This window comes from Vombatus ursinus, unplaced genomic scaffold (genome assembly GCF_900497805.2).
Source record: "Vombatus ursinus unplaced genomic scaffold, bare-nosed wombat genome assembly UNPS02014779.1, whole genome shotgun sequence".
Classification (NCBI taxonomy): Eukaryota; Metazoa; Chordata; class Mammalia; order Diprotodontia; family Vombatidae; genus Vombatus; species Vombatus ursinus.
Genome location: NW_020954557.1, coordinates 47,476,549 through 47,502,345, shown reverse-complemented (window position 1 = coordinate 47,502,345; position 25,797 = coordinate 47,476,549). Strand labels below are relative to the sequence as shown.

The following is a 25,797-nucleotide window of genomic DNA, read 5'->3' as shown; positions in this document are numbered from 1 at the left end:
TAGTGTGTAGTTTCAATGTTGCCATTAAGAAATTAAATGTCCATTAGTATTGTGGGAAAAGCACTGTATTGGGATTTAGAAGACTGGGACTTGAATGATGGCTTGCCTATCTGTATAAGCAAGGACAATTCCAGGGTAACTTTAAACTTCTCTCTGATTTAGTTTTCTTGTCTTTAAAATGAGGTAGCTAGACTGGATCATTCTTATTGTCTCTTAATGATCTAAACCTTACGATTTATCCCTATATATGTATATCAGTGCATATATTAATTTAATAAATAGACACAGTCATGTAATATGGGGACAGATGTTCTAATTCTAACAAAACTACAAATAAAACTAAAATTAAAAAAAAATTTTAAATAAAATAATTATTATAAAAACTTAATAATACTCTCAAATACCAATAAATCACACAGCTGAATCTCAAATAAAACCACAAAATTCAAACTATCTACAATTTTGTTTTAAAATAAAAAATAATAAAAGCTAACTAACTAGAAAATAGCAATAACTTATTTGTTCTGGATTATGACTTGATACTCAATAGTCTAAAAAATGTATTGCATACTTAATGAAATGTCTTAATTTAATTTTTTCTATTTGTCTTCCTGTCATTACTGCTATCTATTTCAGTGTTTGGCCAATAGGTAACTTTTGCTTGAAGGAGGCAGGAACCAAGTCTAGTTCATATATGCCTATCCTGCCACACACACAGAAACAGAACAAATGCTTGTGAAAACAGTAAAACTGTTTAGGGCTGAGTATGATAAGATAATTGGGAATGTTCAATTTCCAGGGCTCAAAGGTCTTGTGCCTGAGGGTAAGTCCAGCATTACATTCATGAAAGAGAAATAAGATCACATATTTAGAGCTGGAAAGATCTTAAACGTTATCCAGTTCATACCCTTCATTTTAAAGATGAAAAAATGAAGCCTAGGGAGCTTGATTTTCCTAGGAGTAGGCAACCTGTGGCCTTGAGGCCACACGTTGCCCTTTAGGTCCTCAACTGCGGCCCTTTGACTGAATCCAAACTTCACAGAACAAATCCCCTTAACAAAAAGATTTTTTGTCAATAAAGCAAAGTACATTTTAAAAAATACTCTTGTACATCTCTTTTTATAGGATATCAGTGGACAGTAAAGTGGAGTAAGTAATGTGGGAGAAGAAAACTTGAAGACGGATTTGAGCAGTACTTCGAAGGAGATAATTGAGGTGAGATGGGGATGATTCTTTGTCTTACCATTCAGTTTCTTTACCTTGAATCATGTTCTGTGGTGGCTGAGAACTATCCCCAGGGTTCTACCTTGGTCTGGCTTATGCCACATGTGCCCACACATACAGAGGGGGCCAGCACAGGAACATGAGTCATAAGCAACCTGGGGCTCTTCTGCTGAATGGTCTTGCTGGGCATGTTCTTGGTTCCCATGCCCAGACTGTGATAGTACGGTTCCAAGAAGCTGCAGCATATTCAGTGGCCATATTCTGGTAAAAATGTTTTGGCATATAGTCTAAACCAGGTGGAGGGTACTTGACGAGCCTCAGAACCATCAGTGAGTTAGTGTGGTGTCTACCCCAATGACGTGAAGACTTTCCTGGCAGAATAGGCAGATGTGAACATCTGCCTATTTCAGCGAGCCATGAAAGTAGGGGAAACAGGTGCCGTGGAACACTTAGAGCTTGGTTAGACATCAAAGACAACAAGGTCAACCACTGCATCTTGAGCCATCACCAGTCGTCTTGACTTTTGTCTTGCCACTGGACTCGAATGACTCTCGAAGTCCTGTGACAACAGGTAAGTGATGAAGTAGCAGGTACAGATATGCTGGGAGCTGTAGTAACAACCCTGCACATAGGTGGCCCAGGACACTGGGTTATCTTCTCACTGGACTGAAGCAACAGTGGAATTTGGCAGCCCCTTGGGTGAGTAACCAGTCTTTTCAAGGACTTTACCGCTCACCTCCTTAATAAAAGGATTTGTTCTGTGAAGTTTGGATTCAGTCAAAGGGCAGCACTTGAAGACCTAGATGGCCACATGTGGCCTCAAGGCTGCAGGTTCCCCACCTCTGCAAGGTCACACAAGTTACTACTTGAACCAAGATTTAATCTCATGTCCTCTGACTCCAAACTCAACACTCTTTCCACTGTACCATGTTATCCTCCCAATGGAGGCCAGGAGAGACCATTTGCCTTTTTATGTATCCACAGACACAAACTAAATTCTTATGGCCCCAAGAAAACCCAGGATGGAAGCAGAAATCAAAGAGTGATTTTTCATAGATCTTCTCAAGATTAAGCCCAAGATGGGCAAACCCAGAGTTTCAATTCCAAGCCATCTTGATGTCTGTGTGGCTAAAACTGAAGCCCTGGGTTTATATAAAAGGTTCAATTTTGGGGACTCCTCACATAGCAGGCTTTGACTTGCACGGCTTGCCCAGGTTTTCTCCCAAGAATGTGAGAATAGAATGCTATTAAGATCTCCACAATAAAAGCAAAACTGATCCTCATTTCTCATGCATGCATTCAAGCTAACAAAACATCAAAAATAGGCTTTATTTAACCCAAAAGGAAACACAAAGGATTCTCATTCAAGCCCATTAACAGACATGGCAACTCTCCCACCTCTAGTGGGCCTTCATCTTTCCAAGAAACCTGAACAATCAAACAGTGTAGTAGTACTGCTCTGGGGGTGAGGACCACCCCAACATAGAGAGAGGAACCAGAGTTGCTAACCTTGTAATAATACCTTTCCTCCTATGAACTCAATTACTCCAGAGACCTATACAGTCCTTCAGCCATAGTATAGGAAGGGTCCATTCAGGGAAAAATATTCCTTTGATATATTCCATGGCATATTTGTCAATCTCTCTGCATCCTTGCATAGGCAGTATTTGGCCAATACTTAGTAGTTATTAGCCATGGTCGACAGATAAGCAGTGGAGAAAGGTGTTTGAAGTACATTTCTATAATTACAAAAAACTCAGAACTGCTTTCTGCTCACCTCTACAATATAACTGGACACACTGCTTGCCCTCCCAAATTTAGGGGAGAAACTTGAATTTTAAATCTCCATATTTCCCCAAAGAAAGAAGCAAATCATCTTCAGATGGACTTACTGTTTCTCTTCCGTTGGTCCAGCCAAAGGTCCCAAAGCAACAAATAATTTTACGAAGCAAGCAGGATCATGGGAAAGAGCAATCATTTTAGAGAGCTTCTCTCTGGCTAATACTTGAAATGGAAAATTATTAAATTGCAGAGATCGGTACAGTACAAGAATAAAACTGAGGGTATCCAAATTCAGATGAGTAGTATTGCTGATGAACACATAATTGCACTTTTCTAATAATGGGTAATAATTATATCCAATCTTTTGGAGGAATCGCACTATTCTTATTGAAGTATTAAATTGGGCATGGTCCACTGTGTCTAAGAGAAGCTCTGTTTTGTTCACGAGCCGTTCACAAAAATTCTGTGAGATAACAGAAGATATATTCACCATCAAGACTGACAATGTCCTAAAAAATAAAGAGATTTTTTTCAACTGTTACATATTATTTTAAGAATCACAATTATTTCTTTAAAAAGAATGATCAGATATGAGAAATATTATAGATATAACATAGTGGAATGGTCACATTAAAAAAACAACGTAAAATCAAATCCAAGACAAGAAACGTTGAAATGCTACTTTACTAGGTTCTTGAAACCCTCAATTTTTTTTCTCAGCATTTCTGTGACTGAAATTGCTATTTATGTATCCCCAATATTAATACTTCAGTAATTGGGAATAAACTGGTACCAGCTGCCAACCAAAGTGAAGAAAAATATTCCCATTTGAGTGTGCTTAAAAGTGTTTTTCCCTGAAGTCTTTATTTTCCCACTAATTTAAAAGTAACAAAAGAGACACCAATACCTTCAATGTCATTTTTTTCACTTTTTGGAACACACTGGCCTAAGCATGACTCAATATGAAGTGGTGTTGGTTTTATTTTTATTATTACTATTGTTGTTATTAGGCATAATAACAACAGCAGTTAGCATTTACATAGTGCTTTAAAGTTTGCAAAGCATTTTACATATGTTTACTCACTTGATACAACAACTCTGTAAGTGCTAATATTATCCCCATTTTACAGAACAGGAAACTAAGATAGATGGAGTGTTAAGTGACTTGCCCACGGTCACATAGCTAGTAAGTATCTGAGGCTAGATTCAAACACGGGTCTTCCTGACTCCAAGGGTAGTGCTATATCCACTGAGCTATCTAGTTTCCCTTTATAGGGAGGTGCCAAGACATAGGGAAAAGGATGCTGGATGTCCAGTCAGAAAGACCTGGGTTCAGATTCTTCCCTGACAATTCTTGGTTGTGTAAGTTGTTATCTGGTAAATCAATTACTACATCTGAGTCTCAGTTTCCTCATCTGTAAAATGGGTGTGAGACCCATAGCATCTACCTCACAGGGTTACTGAGTGACTCAAATGAGGTACTTATGTGTAAAGCATTTCACAAATTTTAAAAAGCTTTATAAAGGTCACTTATCACCACTGCCATTTTTTAATAAAAAAAAAAATTTCTGTAATATGAAAGATTTTTAAAAATTCTACCAACACCGGCATGTACTGGTTTCAAAACCAAGACCTCAGAACCCTGGACAACACTTTTAAAATATTAATTTCAATTGGTCCAGAAATTTAAAAAAAATCTCATCATTATTGGGTGAAGTGGGATAGGGAAGTGTTATTTTAAACAAAAGGTAACTGATAAGATCAGCTATATTTGAGCCAATCATCATAAGCATGAGTGAGAAGGTTGAGGATGGATCAGAATAAATGTCTGTTGATAACAATTGCACAAAATCTAAAGGAAAAAGTCTGAAAAAAAAATCTAATGGCATCATAATGATTTGGTACTTCCCTTTATTTAGTTCCAATGACATCAAATGAATGAAAGCTGATTACTAATCTTAACTCTTAATAATCATTTCCATGGTTGTCCCTTTTCCAATCTCTCTCTTATCATAATAAACTGCAGTTCTGTAATTTATTTTCCAACAGCTAAGAATAGTAAACAATGTGCATCAAAAACTGTTCATTTTAAGGCACTCCCTTCCATCTTAATTCTTGGCTTGGTGCTCATTGCCACACTAAAAGTCACCACTTCCTCCTTCCTCTCAAATACTTAATTCTTCCCTTGACCTCCATATCCTCAAGCCTCCCTCTGGTTTTCCTATTGCTTATCAAAACTGGAACAAAGAAAGCTGAGCATTTTCAGTACAGTCTTTTTAGTCTATCATAAAAATAGAAGAAACAAAGTTTACTAGACCAAACATTCTACAAAGGCAAGTAACAGTGTCATCCCACATATTCTTCACAGTTCCCACAATGCTTAGAATAGTAAATGGTAGACCCAACTTAATAATATTTGTTGAAGTGGAAGAACAGGAAGTTGAAGTAATCTTCAGGGGTTACTTTTTAATTAACAGATAAGTCACACCAGCCAACAAAATTAACAACTCTCCTTTGCCAGTTTTAAAAAGAACTATTTCCAGATGGAGAAAATTAGAAAGAAACAATCTGATGGTAAATTATACACATGTTCAGCTGCATGAGATTTATTTTGATCTCTTTGGATTTGGCTGGATTGAATTTCACTATTATCATCTTTACCTTAATTCTTGCACTGAATCCAAGTTCCTGTTTAAAATATCAGCTATTTTTCCCATTAAAGGACTGATATACATCTGTTGATCCCCTAGACAGCTGGAGAATTTTGACAGCATTTCAAGGTCAAACCTATTATATGAAACACATGAGAAATAACATTAGTAATAACTTTTACATAAAGTAGATAATCCAATGCTTAGCAAATAAGAGCAATCACTTTTGTTCTTCATCAATGATTAACTTCTACATTTTTCAAAAGGCTAGAACAATTTCAATCCAGGGTTATGTATTAAGAAGGAAAATAAATTCATCTAAAAATAAATTTCTAGTTATGCAACTTTTCTATTTGATATGATATTAACAGAAAATCCAAACTTCTTACTCTGTTTTAGGAGCACATGATTACCTACTCTATCATACCAGTCATATACTCCATTATTTAAATGGATCTCTAACCTCAATGATGGGATGCTGAATTATTCTAGAAAAGTCTCTTTTTGAAGTTGGGACAAGCTATATTCATTCAACCACAAGAGGTGGCTTTAAAAAATGTTTGCTTCTCAAATTATGGACAACTGAGAAGCTAATATTCATTACACACTTACTTGACAGATGCCATGTATGTGTTTAGTAACTACTATCAGCTAACATTTTTATATAGCACTTTAATATGCAAAGAGCTTTATGCTATCTCATTTGAGGTACAGACTGACATCATTAGACATTTTGAACATGGCCAAGAATTGATATTTTATGTTATTTAATATTACTTTGAAAAAATGTTTCCTGACACAAGAACAAAATATCACGGCAGAACGTGGTCATTACATTATATGCTATTTTGAAAGGCAAAAAAACAACACAGGAGAAATAGGGCTACCTTTCTTCAAAATTCTCTTCTACAGTTTTCTTACTTTTCCCAAAAACACCTTCTTAAATGACAGGCAGCGTGATGTAGTAGGCAGAGCCATGGACCGGGAGTCAGAGGAACTGCATTTGAATCCCGGCTCTGTTCCACTTACTACCTGGGTGACCTTGGACAAGTCCCAGCCTCTCTGAGAATCGGTTTCCTACAAGATGAAGCTTGCGTGGTCCCTCCTAGCACTAAACCTAAGACCCTATGGCTGTGGCAGCGATCTCTCAGCGCCACTTAAAATATTTTATGTGACCGCTACATTATTAACACCGTGGACTACGATGACTCTCTTCTCACCTTGTAACCACTATTCCATTTTGCTCACACTAAATTTTTGGATGGCATTTAAAGGAAGAGTAAATCTGTGCAGGCAATCTGGTTACTCCAAAATCTGGAAATTCTTCATCATGACTGTGTCCTCATCAGATGGCAAATCTGCAGCTATTCCACCAGACTACAATCTAAGAATTCCAGTATCACGATTCAGAGCTAAAAGGGACCTCGAAGGCCTTCCACTCCAAACCTACTCACACCATCTTTAATGTTTGACTTTAGAATTCCAAGCACAACCATAAAGAGTTATAACCTCAAATGATATTGTGACAAGACCCAACATCCTGTACAATGCCTTTGGGAGGGACCAACTAAACCAAGTCCAAAGGGAGTCTGGAGTTAACACTAGGGAGCAGCAAGATGGTTAAAAAACATTCCTAGACATTAACGAACCTTGGGGCAAATTCCATACAAATTCCTAAGTAGAATGGCTTTTGTTATCCTTGCGTAAGCTAATAGTTCTGAAAAATTTCACTGATGAAACAAAAGAATGCTATAAATCAGCAAAAAATTTTATCTATTCATAATTCACCCCACTCCACCCCCACTAAAGTACTACTCCAATATTCTAATTCACACATTTTAAATTAGTACTACTCCAATTCAAGCATTCTACCACCCACGTAGAAACACTATCTCACCACAGCATAAAGGCAACTCTGGGTCCTCAGAAGCTGTCACAACCAAACTGAAAAGGTTTCTAGAATGGATCCAGGGTAGCTAAAGCACAGCTCCCGGTGTCAGGAGGACCCGAGTTCAAATTTGGCCTCGGACACTTACTAACTGTATGACCATGGGCAAGTCACTAAGCCTCTGTCTGCCTCAGTTTCTTCATCTGTAAAGGAAAAAAATAAACAAGGGGAATAATAGAAACTATCTCCAAGAGTTGTGATGATAAAATCAGACACTTTTTAAAAGCCCTCCGCAAACTTTAAGGTAATAGGTAAATATTAACTATTATTATGGTCATTTCACCTGAGGACCAGCCAAGTTAAGCCTGGAAAGGCTCATTATCAGGGGGTTGGCCACCAGTGACTAATTTTTTTTTTTTCAGCCACAGCTGCTCATGAAGATGAAGTGGAGGGAGCATCCACCACTATGAAACTCCTAATCGATTGTGGAAGCATTAAGCTCAGCAAGGGGCCAGTCAACTGCGACACCTTAGAAAACTCTAGGACAATGAAGCTTTTCTAATCACCAGACATTGTGTTTTATGGGGAGAACTGTATCACTGTATTCTGACTATATCACCCTATATCACAAACAAGAACCCTTAACATGGCCTTATTCTGTTTAAAGCAGAGGGCATCTGATTCTCCCATACCCATCAGGGGAAAAAACTTGCAGACATCCCTAAAACAGATCAATTTCATAACCACTGGAAAATTGTTCAGAAGACAGACAATGCTTAGAAAGAAATTCTCTGGAAGCTGAGAAGTCATTCTGTGTCATAATCTGGTAAGTGTTTTTCATCCACAGCAGTCAGTGTTTTAATAGGCCATCGGAGATGCTAAAATTATGCTTAGAATCACAGAACGTGAGAGCTGAGAATTAGAGGACTTGAGAGCTGGAAGGACCTTTGGAAGTTCTCTATTCTCCACCCCTGATTTTACAGATGAAGAAACTAAGGCCCATGGAAGTGAACTGACTTGCCCAAGGTCACAGAGTCAATGGCAGACTGGATGACATCAAGGCTAAGTGTCTTCTTAGGTGTGACACCTCTTTAGATGACTCTCTTTGCACTTACCTTCTCACTCTTTTGGGGAAGGGGAGAAAAGTTTTTATTGCTTTTTCTTTTTAAAATAAACTTACTATGCTTTCAATTAAAAAAATTGTCTATATAAAAAGGCCAGAAAAGAAGAATGGAATATGAAACTGGGACTATCATGTACAGTATGGTCAGTTTTAATTTGTCAGTTATTATATATAATACTGTGAAACCTTGTGCCTAGAGTCATGCCTTCAGAGCTTGATTTAATGCCTTCAAAGCCTATGATAAACATTCTGAGGGCATGGATTTGGGGATTTTTTTTCACTTTAAAACCCTGGGGGCTAGTATAGACCTCATACATAGCAGGAACTTAATAAATGTTGGTGGAAATGATTTACCATAGAAATTTAAATCTGAAAGGGTCCTCAGATATCAGACCACCAACCCTTTCATTTTATAACTAAGGAAATCAGAGAGGTTAAGGGTGTGGCCTAAAGCCACACCGACAGAAGTAATAAAGGTGAACTATGACCACAAGTTTTCTGACTATAAATTCAGTGTCCTTCATCTTTCAATACACTGCAGCAAAGAGGGTTGTTTGTAACCCTCCCCCAAAGACACATAGCAGAGAGGTGCGGATTTGCCCACACCAACCAAGATTACCTTCTGTCTTTTCTCTAGTCTAGTTTGCTGCCCAGTTTCTCTTGCTACCAACAAGCAACTGTTGATCTCAGCTGTTTTCTCCCTTTTCTTCCCACTTATCTGCCGTTTCTCTTAGTTTATCTTATACCTACAGGAAGGTTGATATTGTTTATAAAAGATCAGAGAGCTTTCATCTTTCTTTATGACAACCAAGTTGATTCAATTATTGAACTGAATAAAAATCAACCAATCATAGCACACTGGGTAGAATCTTCAGGTCTTCAGTTCTACTGAAGACATGGCTACTTGTTGGCAGGTGCTTTTTTTTAACTGCTGAAGAGATCTGGGATTGTTTCATTTTTTTCCCTGCCAAAGCCATGTCTGTTTCTGAAAGTCTAAAGCTTCCAAAAGACTGGTCTTTCAATAGCTGATATTTTACTATATTTATATTGTAAATTATTTGTTATATTTATTAACTCAAGCTTTATATTCCCTGTTCTTAACTGTAAAAGGGAATATGTAGAATGCCTGAATTTCTCTCTAAAAAAAAAAAAACCCTCAAAACAAATTAAATTGCTTTTTACATGTGTAGCCTTTAATTATTTTCTGTTGTTGTTGAAAAAAATGCTCCCAACCCCTACCCTATTATGTCTCTAAAGATTTCGATCTTCTTTAGCCTTCTGGCCACCAAGAGTGGTATTCTTGGAAAAGTCCACCCTTGATGGGTCTGGTCCCACAGGGATGCAGCTGTTAATAATTCAGGAAGCACATTCAGTGGCAGGAAATTTACAGTAGCTTAAAGTGATACAGAAGATGGAATAGGGTTGTCTAGCCCAAAAGCTAAGGCTTTAAATTGGAAACATGCTCAGCAAATCAAGCAAGTCAGTTTGGAAAATATAGCCCTTTTGAATGAGCTCAATCACATTTTGGATACCCAAGTCCTTGGACTGCCAACCAAAGCTGCTCCTTTGTCCTTGTGGTAGTCACTACTCCAGGATGACAAGCCTGTATTTCTGGAACTAGGACATACTTGCCACCTGCCTGTTTGCTACTTGGTAATAAATTCACCATTAGGCCATGTTTCTGGCCCCTCAATCCTATGACAGGCATTCCTCCTCCCCTCTATAAAGGCTCCAGGTCAGGATGAACAAGACAGGCCTTCCTCCACAGAAATACCCACAATACTTGCCTTTCTACCCTCCTCCATGCTTCCATAACCAGGTGTTCAACTAAAGAATCATGGGCCTCAACAGCAAACCTTTGTGATTAAAAGAAAAAACATATTAGTAGTTCAAAAAGACATAACAAAGCAAAACTGAGCAAGTTATTTTTTTCGTTACATAATCAGTTTACATCTTCTATTCCTCAGTACTTTGCTCATTCAATGATGACTAATAAAGATCTACAGAGGCAGTCTGATAAAAGCTGGTTCTGCAGTCAAGAAATAGGTTAATTCTTATCTTTGATAATGGGTATGCTGGTAAATGTTTATGGGACATAAGGGTAAAGCAATGTACACACAGATTTATGCTTCATCTGCCTTGTAAACTTTAAAGTGCTCAAATGTTAGTTATTACCTGTAACATAACTTGTCACCACCTTTACACATTTACCTATAGCTTTTACTGAGGATAACAAAATATGTAAATGCAACATGTCATACTCTGGAAACTTCACATGGGCTTTCCAAGAATGTATTATGTCATAAAAGTGAGGAGGACTTACATTCCTTTGAATGCCATAATAAATTTCAGGGGGAAAAAAGTCTATTCTTCAAGTTGCTTCCCTGAACTAAATTAAATTAATTACAAACATTTATTAACTATGTGGGAGGAAAAGAAAAGGTGTGATCCCACCGACTAAAATTCTATCAGGAAAGTTAGCCTCAGACAAATGGAAAGCTCTAAGAAATGAAATTTTACAAACACAAAGACAAACAATTCCAATGAGAAGTGAAAGAGAAAGCTGTCTAAACAGTCAGTCAACAAGCGTTTATTAAGCATCTACCCTGTGCCAGGTACTGTGCTAAGCACCTCAGACACAAAGAAAGGCGGACTTAGTCCCTACTCTCAAAGAATTCATAGTCCATTGGGACAGCCAACTCATCAAGTAACTCAGTTTTAAAGCAGGTGTGTACACAGATGGAAACAACAATAAGTAACAGAGGGTTAATACAAGAGTGTGACATGGCCCTGTAAGAATAGAGTTAGGAGTGAAACTCAGAATGGGCTGAGGCTAAGGAAGAAAGCTAAGGACACCAAAAAGGTGGGAGCTGTGGGCACAGGGAGAAAGGGTGGGAAGGGTTGCTATATTTGAGAAAAGAGGAGGATTAAAGAAGAGACAGGACATACGGTAAATGGGACTCTGTTAAGTGATGACAGAAAGACAAGCCTTATTTTGCTATCTTTAATGAGTTCATGCACAAATGTGATGGGTACATTAACCTAAAGCCCTGCCCCACTCAAGTTTTGCTAGTTTTTCCTTAAAAGGTATTGAAACTGTCCTCAAAATTTAATTAACTCAGGGCACTAAGCCTTGTACTACTGATTTCCTGGTTGCCTGAGAACAAAAATCACCAGAACAATTTCCCTCAGGTTTCTGACTTTGGACCACCACGGGTAACCTAGAGGGAAGGAAGCAGGGCTCACCTTAATAATGGCTACATTATACCCTTCCTTTTGATGCTAAGAATGTCCTTCTCCTCTTATAATTAAATAAACCTTTTGTTTTGTGGATGGATGGGTGTCTCATTCATTTCATTCTAATATGGAATCTGAGGTACCTGACATGATCCCCTTATAATAGCTATCATTTATATAGTGCTTATTATGTGCCAGGCACTGTGCTAAGCAAAAATATTATCTCATTTGATCACTCACTTTATGGACCATTACACAGGCCCAAATGAAATACATCTCTGGGTACCAAAATAACAAGGGAATGATTACTGAGCCAACTACAAAAGATATAAGCCATCTTTTACTCTGGAAAATTCTAAAAAAGAGAGTAGTAAACACAAAAAGACAGCATGGCTTCATGAAGAATAGGTTATGCCAGACTAACCTCATTTCCTTTTTGAACAGGATTACTTGACTGACTCATGTAGGTGACTGTAGATACAGCTTAGCTAGAATTTAACAAAGCATTTGACAAAGACTCTCACGTTACTTTTGTGGAAAAGATGAAGACGTGGGCTAGATGATGATATAATTAAATCAATGTAGAACTGCTTCTATGGCCAGATCCAAAGAGTAATCACTGATGGTTCAATGTCAACTTAGAAAGAAGTTTCCCAAGGAAGACTCTGGGATTTGTGCCTGGCTTTGAGCTGTTTCATGTTTATCCACGGAATAGGATAAAATCATAGGCAGCATGCTTATCAAATCTGTAGACAGGAGAAAGATAAGACATTGAAAATGGAGTGAAGAGCCTAAAAGATCCCTGCAGGCTAAAACATAAAGCCAAATCTAATATGATGTGTGAAGTATTATATGTGGTTTAAAGAAATCATCTCCTTAAAAACAAGATGGGAGAAACATAGCTAGATCTAGCTCTTCTGAATATGCGCCAAATGAGATGTTGCAACACAGAAAGTTAATTTGGTCTCAGCCTGCATTTAGATAGGCTTAATGTCTAGCAGAAAGAAGCTGTAATTCCTCTGTCTGCTACCCTGGTTAGATAACATATGAAGTATGAAGAATCTCATATTTTGTGAAAGACATTGGCAGACTAGAAGCACGAAGAAGACAACCAGAATTGGTGGTACTATAGCTAGGTAGTGCAGTACAATAGAGTACTGGGTGTGGAGTCAGGAAGACCTGAACTCAAATCCAGCCTCAGATACTTACTAGCTATATGAACTTGGGCAAGTCAGGAGTCAGGAAGACCTGAGTTCAAATCCTGCCTCAGATACTTACTAGCTATATGAACTTGGGCAAGTCACTTAACCTCTGTTTACCTCATTTTCCTCAAATTGAGTGTAATAATAGCACACTATTGTTGTGAGGATAAAATTTAATAATATTTGTAGCCTGGCACATAGTAGGTATTTAATAAATGCATGTTTTCTTCCTTTCTTATGACCATACTATATGAGAATCAGCTGAAAAAAAGTAGAGATGTTTAGTTGATTGAAAATTGGGGAGGGGTGAGTTAGGGAGAGGACATGAAAATCTAAAATTAAACACATAGAATATCTTTCACTCTATATATGTAACCAATCTATCATGGAGAAGAGAATAGACTGGTTAGGCTTGGTCCCAGAAGGTAGAACTAAATACAATGGATACAGGTTGAGAAGGAGCAAACTATGGCTTGATACAAGGAAGAATTTCTTAAAAATCAGAACTACCCAAAAGTAAAAAGCACTGCAACAGGAGATGATTGATGTTCCCTCACTGAAGGTCTTCAACTGAAGGCTGGATGGCTACTTGTCAAGTATTTTTATGGGAGGATTAATGTCCTCTAATGTTCTATCCAACTAAGGGATTCTGAGATTCAGGGTATGAAATGTTGGGCTGGGAAATATGAAAACGCAGATTTTAAGCAAATCATTTAACTGCACAGATATGTCCAGAATAGTAAGAATTGTTTGCCTTTAATCTTCAACTCCATAAACTAATGTTTATTTTTTTAAAACCTACTGATGTACTAATCACCTCCAATAAAAATCTTCGACATCAAATTAGTTAAACTATTAGGTAAAAGGGGTTTTGTTTTTTCTAGCTTTCTCAATAGGGGTGGGAAGAGGTGGGAGGAAGAAGGTAGATCCCTATGAAAAGAAAATTTAATTTTTAAAGAAGATAAACTATGAGGTTTGCTGTGATAACACAACCTTATCAACCAATCCATAGGCATTGATTAAATACCTACCATAAGACAGACACTATGCCAGGTACAAGAGATACAGGGGAAAAAATGAAATAACCCTCGCTCTCAAGGAGCTTATATTATCATATTAGGGGAAACAACATGGAGACATAATAAGTGGATACAAAAGAAATACAAGTAGATAAAATTTTGCACGAGGAAGGTGGGGACGTGTCCCCTGTTTGGGGAAGAAGCAGGAACTTCATATACACTTTAAGTTAAACTGGTTTCATAAATATTAGCCCATTAGAGTCTCAGGGCAACCCTGTGAAATAGTTATGGCAGGCATTATTATCCTAAGCCATTTAAAAAAAACCAGAAGGGTTAACTGGATTACCCAAAGTCACTAGCAAGCAGCAAAGTCAAGGCTTGAGCCCTGGTATTTTCCCTCCTAGTTCAGAGGTCTTTTTACTATATCATGTTTCATATATACCCTGGGGAATTAAGCAGTTGTTCGTCATAAGTTTCAATTCCAAAATTATCTTCCTACTTCATTCTCAAGATGTATAGATTAACTGCATTTCTATATGAAATAAAGATTCAAAAGAAGTAAACATGTAAATGCTACTTCCATTATCGGTTAAGTCTCAATTCTGACTTGTTTTTATACAATTGTACTAATAAGTAAAGAAAGAATATCCATGCACTTTCCCCAAAAGGAGAGAATAAGTTGGGTTACCAGTTGTGAGGTACATACAGTGAGGAGACAAAGAGGTGAATTAATACTGGACAGAAAAGAGCATCACGTAAATTTTTTTTAAGTACCTTTTAAAACTATGAGGCACCACCCTTTTTTCAAGGTAAAGTGGGAGTTCTATGAGTACAAAATATTGCTTACAGTATTAGATATGTCAGTCACCATGTCTCTTGGTTTTGCTTAACTGTTTTTCTTTGCACTCTCTAGGGGTATTTGGGTAGGGGATGGATATCAAGAACAAAAGGTATGAATTAAACTTTAAAAAGTTTAAAATTGTTTTGATTTGCATTTCTCTTATTAAAACAACTCTAGGGTTCACCTTGAACCTAACAAACTGATAAGGATGACAAAAATAAGGAATAATAAACATGGAAAACGCTGAAGAGACGCACATTAATAAACTGTGAGAGAAGCTGGAAAACTGTTCTAACCATTCTGGAAAAAAATTTGGAATTATTAAAAAAAAAAAAAGGACTCAACTGTCCATACCCATTGAGTCAAAGAGCTCACTGTAAAGTATGCATCCGGAAAGGAGGTCAAAGACAGAAAGGTCCCATACATACCAAAATATTCATAGCAGCACTTTTGGAGGGAAAGATGTCAATTGATTAGGAATACCTAAACAAATTGCAGTGCTAGAATGTAATGGAATATTACTGTACTGAGAAAGAACAAGTATGAAGAATATAGCAAAACATGGAAACGTGTATATGAACTGAGAGAAAGTGAAGTAAGTAGAACCAAGAATCAATATACACAATAACTGTAACAATATAACTGGAAAAAAATGAAACTGAAAGCTATGTAACTATAACCAAACTTGGCCCCAGAGAAGAGTTTAGAAAATACATTTTCTTCTCTTATTTGCAGCAGAACAGGGCTACATGTATGGAACATTATAAATACTGACAGATACCTGATTCTATGAAGAGCTGGTTAGTTTTGCATAACTTATTTTTTCTTTTTTTTTTATTCTTTCCAACAAGGGATAGCTTCCTGCCTAATGAGGAGGTAGACATATTCAGAAATGAAAGTAATGCAAAAAAACAAGAGATGTAAATTTTTTTTTAAATTTAAGGACAACGAAAAAGGAAAAAAAAACTAAATAAAAATAAAATAAACTATGAGTATATGTCAATGGGCCTGAAAATCATATTGCTTACCTTAACATAATATACAATACATTCACCAGGGTATCATCATCCATTAATTCAATTTTATCCTTAGCTAAAATACGAAGAGTAAGAAACTGAGGATGGTCTCGGACATAAGGAATATTTCTCATCAAATCAGACTTTTCCTTTTGAAACTGCCAAAGTACTTTACATGCACATTCCACATGTTTTTCTGAAAGCTTGGCTGTATTGTTTCTAACTATATTAAAAATCTGTTCTTCATCCACACATTTATTTATTTGGCTAAGTAAAGGGTCAATGGTTTTAGGTCCACGCTCAAAGACTCTCCAGAAGAACTCATAAGCAGTTCTCAGTCGAAGCATGATGGAAAGTAATCACTATGTGGATTACTTAATGAAACCTAGGAGAAATTTTCTCTCTTTTGCATTACTTTTCTCAAATGAAAGAAGTAGTTGTAAACATCACGTGACATAGGTTGGTACAAAAACATCTGTTTTGGCTCTGCCTTTTAGACTTCCATTATGAATACTCAGAAGTTCATTTCAGTATGCAGAACCTGTAAAAAAAAAAATTGAGTTATCATTGTTATATTCATGTCATTATCTAATTCCAAAGTTCAGATAGAAATGTTATTTTTTTTATGCTTGATCTGGACTTATCTTATTCATCAGAATTTAATGCAGTAGAATTTGGCCTCAAACCAAATTTTTCCCCCTGGACTCTACTTTTTGAATTTGCTCCTAAACCTACTATTAATGGAAAGTTTACAAATTTGGCCAAGAAAGCAAAAAAACAAAACAAAAAAACAAAAAAAAAAAGCAAAAAAAAAAATTCTTCCCTAAGCAAAGAGCATGTTTCCCACTCTATTCTTACAGTGTCCTCAAAAAACTCAAACAATTTAAGTACTGCATTTGGCCTTGGTGAAATCTGTCAATTAAAATTGTTTAATCATCAGTCAAGGAATCTAAAAAGTCTAGAACAGTAACAAGATAGGGTAAATGAATAAATAAGAATTCAGAATATCTGACATAGAAAAACAAATCTTTGTAAAATATACGCATTGTAAATTGAATTGAAAAGGGATGAGTGGTAGGTGCTCAGCATTTATATAAGCAATGGCTTAAAACAACTGTTAAATGACTTATTTTCTCAATCTATGGTCTTTTCCCTAAAATTAATTTCTCATTTAGTGTCAATTTGTTCCTAAGGTTTTTATTTTATTTTATTTTTTTCAATTATGTGTTAAGCTAGTATTTCATTCCATCAGGAGAACCAATAGAGTATCACCAAAAAAAAAAAAAAAAAAAAAAAAGGAAAGGCTATCTAAATCAGGAGAGAGACACTGATTTTTATTTATGGTAAAGACCAATTTACAGTGAGGGTAAAGAAAAATCTACAGTGAGTCTATCCTGCCACAGTAACATATCCTTTGTTTTTAGATCTTGACATTCAAAATTTGGAAAGCATTATTTGGTAGTAAAAAGTATTTGCATTTTTTCTACTAATTAAATGGGTTACAAAATTATCTACAGAACCATAAAATCAAATGATTAGATTCTTGTTGCTTTTCAGTCCTGTCCTTCATGAACCCATGTGGGGTTTTCTTGGCAAAGTTACTGGAATGGTTTGCTATTTTCTTCTTCAGCTCATTTGACAGATGAGGAAACTGAGGTAACCAGTTTAAGTGACTTACCCATGGTCACACAGCTAGTAATGTCTAAAGCCAAATTTGAGAAGAAAAGCCTTCTAGACTTCAGGCCTGGCACTCTATCCACCATGCCACCTAGCTGCCTGATTAGATTCTTAGTTCTCAGTTAAATCTGCTGTATCTTGACTTGGCTCTTTTGGACCAGCCTACGGCTAGGTGCTTGATCCTTGGAACCCTTGAAAGAATTTCTGATAAAGTAAAAACAAAGAATTTTTTAAAAAGATAAAAAAAGGATAGACAATTGCTAATACTAAGTTCATAGGATGCTTTAGAACTGAAAAGGATCTTAAAAGTCATTTAGAACAACATCCTCAGTTTATAGATTTAGGTGAGATGTATGAGATACATATTATGTCCATTGAATAGATTAGGAAACTGAGGCTCAAAGATGTTAAGTGACTTGCCCACAGTTACACTAATATTCAAATCCAGGTTCTCTACACAATAACAATATAATAACAATATAAATGTTAACTATCATTATTTCAATAATAATGATAGTTAACATTTATCTAGCACTGAACATGTACCAGTACTGTGCTAAACACGTTACAAATATTATCTCACTTGATGCTTACAATAACCCAAGAGGTAGGTTCTATTATTATCCCCATTTTACAGATGAGGAAAGCTGAGCCAAACAAAGGTTAAGTGACTTGCCCAGGGTAACAAAGCTCGTAAGTGCCAGAAGCCAGATTTGAATTCAAGATTTTCTGACTCCAGGCTTGGCACTCTAATCTACTGTGCCAGCTAACTGCCTCCTAAAATGTTTAACAATCAGCTCTCTGAGGAAGTAGGGGAAAGGGATTGTACCCATGACACCCTTTCAAGTTTAATTCGCACAACTAACATTTTCTCCATCATGTAAGTCTAGACAATCGACAAAACAATAACTTAAGCCCTGATTTTTCTTAAGTATAAATGGTCATGCTGAAAATTTAACAATCTTGAACCTGGTACTTCCTGGCTCTAGCATACCACTAGATGGGAATATACATGAGAGACGTTATAAAGGTAAATTAACAGGCCTTAGCAACAGATTAGATATGGGGGTCAGAGAGTGAGGAACTGTGGATGACAGCTATATTGTAAGTCTGGGGAATAAGAAAGTTGCTTTCCACAGTCATATGGAAGTTAGGAAGGGAAGAGAGCTCAGGGAAAACACAATGAGTTCAGTTTCAGACTGTTGAGTTTAAGATGTCTACTGGACATCTAGTATAAGGTATCCAATTGGCAATTGGAAATAGGAGACTGTAGGGTGGCAGAGAGGTTGGGGCTGGATAAGTAGATCAGCATAGAAATGATAAATGAATCCATGGGAACTGATGAGATCAAGTAAAATAATATAAAGGAAGAAGAAAAGGTGGCCCAGGACAGATCCCTGGGTGACACACACAGTAGGTGACCTGGAAGAAAATCCAGCAAATTGTCAACAAGCATTTATTAAGTGCACACCATGTGCCAGGCGCTGTTCCAAGAATTGGGACTTCGAATACAAGCAAAGAGAAAGTCTCTGCCCTCAATGAGCTTACAATCTAAAGGGCAAAGACAACACATAAAAGAAAGATGAAAATGGGGTAGAAGGACAATGAAGGTACCTGGATCTAAGGCATGCAAAAGAAAGTCCAGGAGATTCAGGAGCACAGCCTTGAAAGGAATGAAGACAAGCCGGCCTGGGCAACCTACTTAAAATGAGATTCTGGAAGGAACCATCCAGTCAGATGGAGTAACCACAGGAGACCTCAGCATGTGAATTCCAGGGGTGGAGTAAGTGAGCTTCTAGCATGAAGAGTTTCTGGGGTAAGGTAGAGTCAGGAGTGCTGCCTAGAGAGAAATAAGAAGACAAGACTAAGATGGTAGAGTCCAGGAGGTAGGAGAACCAGAAGAAAGCATAGTCATCAAAACCTACAGAGAAAAGAGCATCAGGGAGAAGAGGGTGATCAACAGTGTCAAAAACTGAAGAGAGGTCAAGAGGGATAACTGAGAAAAGGCCTTTGGATTATTGGTAACTTTGGAGAAAGCAGTTTAAATTGAATGATGAGGTCAGAAGCCAGACTATAGAATGTTCAAAAAAAAAAAGAGAGAGAGAGAATGAGAGGAAAGGAAGTGGAAGCATGGATTGCAGATGACCATCTCAAGGAGTTTGGTCACAAAAGAGAGGAAAGATATGGGATAATAAATAGCAGAGATGAACAAATCAAGTGAGGGTTTTTTAAGGATGGGGGAGGCATAGGCATGTTTGCAGGTAACAGGGAAGCAGCCAGTAGACATGGAATTACCGAAGTCTGTGGGGATGAGAGAGGAGGGTAATCTGCCCGAGGAGACAGAATGGAATGTAATCACTTGTGCATGGGGAGGGGTTTGCATTGACAAGGAGAAGGGCCACCTCTTTAAGTAAAAGGAGGGTAAGGGGAAGACAGTGGCAGAAGGCATTTGAGTAATGAAAGATAACTGGGAGCTCTCAAATGGCCTCAATTTTTTTCAATTAAATATGAGGCAAGGTTCTCAGTTAAGAGGAGGGGGAGAGTTGGGAGGTTTGAAGAGGAATAAAGAATTTTGGAAAAGATAGTAAGTCGATTAGGAGAGGTATAAAAGGATTACTTAGTCCTAGTGAGGGTCCAATTGAAATTATGTAACATAAATTGGTAGGGAACTCAATTGAGACACCCTTTCCAGAAGCCTTAGGAATATTAATTGGATTATAGGAAAGAGCATGGCTTGAGTTCTAGGGCCTGCTAGATATGATGTCTCCTATTTTCCTTTAAAATCCCAGTATTTCTAGTTTCTTACAAAGTAAGAATGTCCCTTGGGGATACCAGGTGGTATCATTAATATATCAAGGTGTATAAACAGTTTACGAACTTTTCTCATATTATTCCAGAATTGTTTTCCTGACCAACTCACTTCACCAAAAGTATTTTAATTCAATTCAATAAACATGGATTAAGTTCCTATCATGTGCCAAGTACAGTGCTAAGCACATATTAGTGTGCCTGTCTTCCAGGAGACACTTCAAAAGGGAGCTATTTTGTTGAGTTCAAATAGAAGCCAGACTAAAAAAAGCTTCTACCCCTAGGTACAAATCCCCAAACCCTACTTTATATTGAACAGCAGAACTGAAAGCAACTACCCCCTTACTGCCCCGAAGTTAATGTCTGTCATAAATCACCCCCACTCACCAGCTTGGAGAAATGTAAAGGGCAGGGATTTAGCAAGTCAGTTCCCTTATCTGGGTCTCAGTTTCCTCATCTGTAAAATTATCACTGGATTCGAGACCTGTAAGATCCCTTTCAGCTCTAAATCACAGGATGCTCAGACCAGCTTTCTTCCATTCCTCTAGGAATGGGAGGCAGACGCAGGAAACAAACTTGCCCAGAGGCCAGCCCAGGCTGGGCACTGAGCAGATACACTAGGACTGGGTTAGTCACTACTTCTCTCTGGGAGCTCCTACAAGCCTAACCTAGACTATCCCTACCCCAGAGAGCAGTAAGAGCTCTCTCTGTGCTTTCTGGCACTAAAAGAGTTCCCAAAACAGGAGGGAGGGGAAGACGGGTCCCCATCGGGTACACCGTGGATACCTTGTCGACCCCTTCCACCCACCCAAAAATTTTTAAATAATCCTCTTTTTTATTTTTTTTGGGGGGGGGGACCTCAGCCTGGTGGGAAGTGAGGTTACCCTGACTCAAACATTATAGGCTCAGAATTGGAAGGGATTTTTGTGGTCATTCAGTCCGAACCCCTCATTTTAAAAAGAAGCTCACGGAGGCTCCGAGTTCAAAGCCTTGCCCCGCAGCAGAGCCAGCATGTGAGGTTAAGAGACGGGACACACGTGGGGCTAGTGCCGCAGTGACCTTTAACAGCCTCAGGACTTTCCACTGGACTGGACTAGTTTTCACCAAGACCCCCCACTTTCCTACAATCTCACCCTGTCCTGGAAGAGGGATTCTCTCTCCTCGGGGTCAGCAGTACCAAATACCCAGTCCTGGCGGCGTGCACAAAAAGAGGAAATATACTACATATCCCGAAATGCAGTGCGGCAAAGTTAAAGTCGGAACTGGGGTTGCAAGGCATTCTGGGAATTGTAGTCACATTCATTGCAGCAGCTCGGGTTCTTAGCCTGATTCTGGTTATATATTTTGGCTTTTCTCTCTCACGCAGTCTTAGCTGCATAATCTGGAAACATTCAAAACTTTTGCTTGTAAACAGCTGTTTGCTGGGGGGAGGGGTTGTTACTACAATAAATTCGGAAAGTAGGCATTCTTTTAGTGCCTTTTGTGTAGGAATTCAATGAGGGTAGACTGAACTCTTTTAATGATTATCGAACACATTTAAGCGACTGCAGTGTTACTAGGCTTGATGTAACCAGTACAATGCTGTGTGGAAACAGGAGCCTTTGGAGGAACTCACCAGCTATTGGGAATCATTTTCCACTTGAATTCTGTGCTGGACATCCTCCATGACCGTGACAAACACCTTTGGCAAGTATGTATCTACCTGTTTTATGCCTAGTTTGATACTAATAATCAGAGGGTCATCTAACAAAATTATCTGTTCTTATATTTTTTCAAGGAATTCTGAATGATTTTGATATGTGCATGGGAGACAACTTGTTGGAGAAAATCTTTAAGGTTGTTTTTTGATCTACCAAATCAAATTATTTTTAAAGCCAACTAACAGTAGGCACAATGGAATCTTGTATTCTCTGAACCTTTCAGTCAACTGAGTGACTATAAAGATGTAGTCAAACGTAGAGTTATCAGTTATGGAAGCCTGCCTTTTCCCTTTTCATACCTTTATCGAGGATGCCTTCAGTGAATGTATAGATAATTCTCATAAAGATTTTGCAGTGATTGAAAAGTAGACATATAGGTCAGTGATTATTGATGTTTTCTTGGTTACCTTTTTCTGGTAATGTTTGTGATTTTTGTCCAAATGTATGGAAAAAAATCCTCTCTCTCTCTCTCTCTCTCTCTCTCTCTCTCTCTCTCTCTCTCTCTATTTCTCTCTCTCTCTTTCTCTCTATCTCCTCACCCTTCCCCACCTTTTTAGATCATGATATGTAAGATACTGCTACTTTTGAATATGGACATTTTGTTTAAAGGGGCAGAGAAAGAATATTTGTGGGAAAACAGTTAATAAATCAGCTTAAGAAGAAATACAATCTCTCAAATAAAATGTTATGGAGAAACAAAGACTCTTCTGAGGACCAGAAAGAAAACTGTCCCTTGGATAAATGTATTGAGAGGACCTTTTTGAAAGTGTAATGCTGACTGTAGTAATTATGGCTGCAGAACATTGTGGTCTGTCACCTCATTTGCATGTGACTGTTTTCATAGTTTTTAAGGATATTGTTGATAAAATATAAATCAAATAATTATTTGGAGACTATGAGAAGATTATATAAGAACTTATGGATCATACCTGACAAAATGATGGGGATTTTCAGTTTCGCATTAAAAGTATAAATGGGTCATTGCTTATAAGCAAACACTTTTTTGAGGTATTAGAAGATATAGGAGAGGAAGGATAGAGTATTTAAGTGCTTACTATGTGCTAGGTACTGTGCTAAGCACTGGAAATACAAATATGAGCAAAAAGGAAAAAAAAGCCCATGCCCTCAAGCAGCTTACATTCTCATAGAAAACAACACATAATAGGGGTGGGGATGAGAGGAGCTGAGAACAAGGGAAGAAACCCAAGAAGGGACAAATCTGAGAGTCAATAGCTGAGCCTGGGTTAAAAGCGAGCATGGCTGTCTTGTATGCTTCTCAAATGGAAATTCTGGGAAAGAATTCATCCATCAGAGAAGTCCCATGGGTTAGTCATCTCCAACTTGAAAAGGCAGCTGAATAGATATGATGAAAGGAAGCAATAGAAAGATTTGAGTTCAGGAAGAGTCTAGGATAGAAAGCTCAGGAAGCAAAGAGAGGAGTTGCTTTCAGAAGATAGGTAGGAGCTGATAAGATCTTCATTTGTTTTGCTGGGAACTCTGTTGATTGGAAGGGATGCATTGCTTTGCTGAGAGCTGATTGTCTGGAAAAAGGCAGGATTACTCTTTAGAGCCACCTATACCCAAAAAGAAAGGAAACCTCTCCTGGATTTTCTTTGGTATCCACACTAAGTGTGGCATTAATATGGTGAGCCACTTGGAGCTGAGGGACACCAGATTGCATGAAGAGGAAGAACCAGCTAGAGTCAGAAAAATGGAGCATGTTAAAGCTTCCTTACCAGTGAGCACTGGGATTAGGCCCGTGAGTGACTAGTATACTTCTTGCAAGATAGGGAGATTTAGTCTCCAAAAAAAAAAATCTAATAATTGATAAATCAATAAATAATAAATAAAATAGTTTGTTGTTCCTTCAGTGGCCCAGGAGCAGCAGAAAAGTGGCTTTGTGTAGCAAGAGAACTACGAGGATCAAATGAAGAAAAGATATTGTTCAGTAAGCAACAAGTGGTGCAGACTATTCTGTAAAGAAATGCAGGACATCAAGGCCTGCCATCCTGAGTCATGTGCCTCCCTATTAGTGTACCCACTCTGTCCCCCACTGTATACACTGGTGGGAGAATATGACCCAAGTTAATGGGGGACTATTATACAGTTATCCCTTCCACATGGTAGGGATTAGGGGTATGGTACCCTCATGATTTGGAAAATCCACATAAAATTTTTTGGCCCTTCATACCAGAGAAGAAGTCTGAATTATTATGGTATTAAATGATAAACTATATTGATATCATGTAATACTACACATTGATATTATAGAATACTACACTATATTTCTGAGTTTCTAAACTTTTTCTGTGCCAACTGCTGTCCTTTATGTTTTTTCTGCAGCTTCCACAAAACTCCCCCAAAATTTCCATTTAATTTCTTATGGCAACCCGCGATATATCGAAACCAAGATGGGGAAAGTCATAATGTGAAATGGATAACTGTATTCCTTGCTCCTGTCTTCTATTGAGTAAATATTATAATTATTCCTGCAATTGCCTTCTAATGAGTAAATGTTATGATTGTTCTAACTTTTGCCTAACATTTAGTAAATATTTCATGTTATAAGAGTCAATGGTGTCACTGTGACTGATTTCATGTAAATGAGAAACACAGTGTTGTGGACTCACACTGAAGTGAAGAGTAGCAGGAATGATCTAATCTCTTCCCCCCAATATACAAACACAGACAGACAGACAGACAGACACACACACACACACACACACACACACACATACACACATACATTACTCCAGACCCTGAAAGACAGCTTGAATTGTAGCCTTGGCTGGCCCTGCTCTAGGAAAGAAACTCAGACCTTCAGGTTGGGGCTGCTTCCAAAGGTAGGTTGGGGTGATTCAGCCCAAAGAGAAAAAAAGGAGGGGAGGGTACTTCAAGGCAAAACTGTCTCCATGACTTGGTTGGGGCCATGCACAGACTACATATGAATGAATGAAAAAGCATTTATTAAGCCTTATTATATGCCAAGTGGTGTGCTAAGTAATGGAAATATAAATACAAAAATGAAAGACCCTCTCTGTCCTACAGTTGGATGGATATCTCATAGGGCTGGTTCATCATTACATATCTTGAACAGACAGGGATAAGATCAGAAGCCAGGTTGTAAGGAGTTAAGAAGAGAGTAAGATGAGATAAAGTAGAGGCACCTATTATAGGTGGCCTTTTCAAGTGGTTTAGCCATACAGGACAGAAGAGGTAGAGGACTACAGGAGGTCAGTTATTGTGAATGGAAGGATCAAGTGATGGCTTTTTGAGGATGGGGAAGATGTGGGCATGTTTGTGGATGGTAGGGAAGGAGCCAGTAGACAGAGATTGAACATAAGTGAAAGAGTGAAGATGATGATAGAGGGGACAGTCTGTTGGAGGAAATGAGAATAAATGAGATCACTTGAATAAAGAAAGGGCTTAGCCTTGGTAAGGAGTAAGGCCCCTTCATCGTGTGAGAGGAGGGTAAGTGATAAGAGATGAGAAAGAGGGGAGAAGATGGAGCTCATGGCAAATGGCCTGAATTTTTTCTGTAAAATATGAGGCAAGGTTTTCAGCTGAGAGAGTGAGGGAAGGGGGAGCCATGGGAAATTTGAGGAGAGACAAAAAGGTTTGGAACAGCC

The 25,797-nt window shown here is 37.9% G+C and overlaps 1 protein-coding gene across 3 annotated transcripts in view; it reads right to left on the bottom strand.

Annotated features, from left to right (window-relative positions):
* Window positions 1–21,667, bottom strand: part of FASTKD1 (FAST kinase domains 1) — a 43,389-nt gene extending 21,722 nt beyond the window's left edge. Inside the window, exons 1-6 of one of the 3 annotated variants that reach the window (XM_027865853.1) lie at window positions 21,602–21,667; window positions 19,363–19,500; window positions 15,996–16,524; window positions 10,456–10,524; window positions 5,668–5,793; window positions 3,117–3,515 (exon numbers count right to left, since the gene is read on the bottom strand). In XM_027865853.1, coding sequence (XP_027721654.1) covers window positions 3,117–3,515; window positions 5,668–5,793; window positions 10,456–10,524; window positions 15,996–16,330 — 929 coding nt within the window. In that variant the 5' untranslated portion in view covers window positions 16,331–16,524; window positions 19,363–19,500; window positions 21,602–21,667. Of the gene's footprint in view, window positions 1–3,116; window positions 3,516–5,667; window positions 5,794–10,455; window positions 10,525–15,995; window positions 16,525–19,362; window positions 19,501–21,601 lie in introns of those variants that run through there. The other 2 variants (XM_027865852.1, XM_027865854.1) reach the window with 2 other exon arrangements.
* Window positions 21,668–25,797: the final 4,130 nt, after the last annotated feature.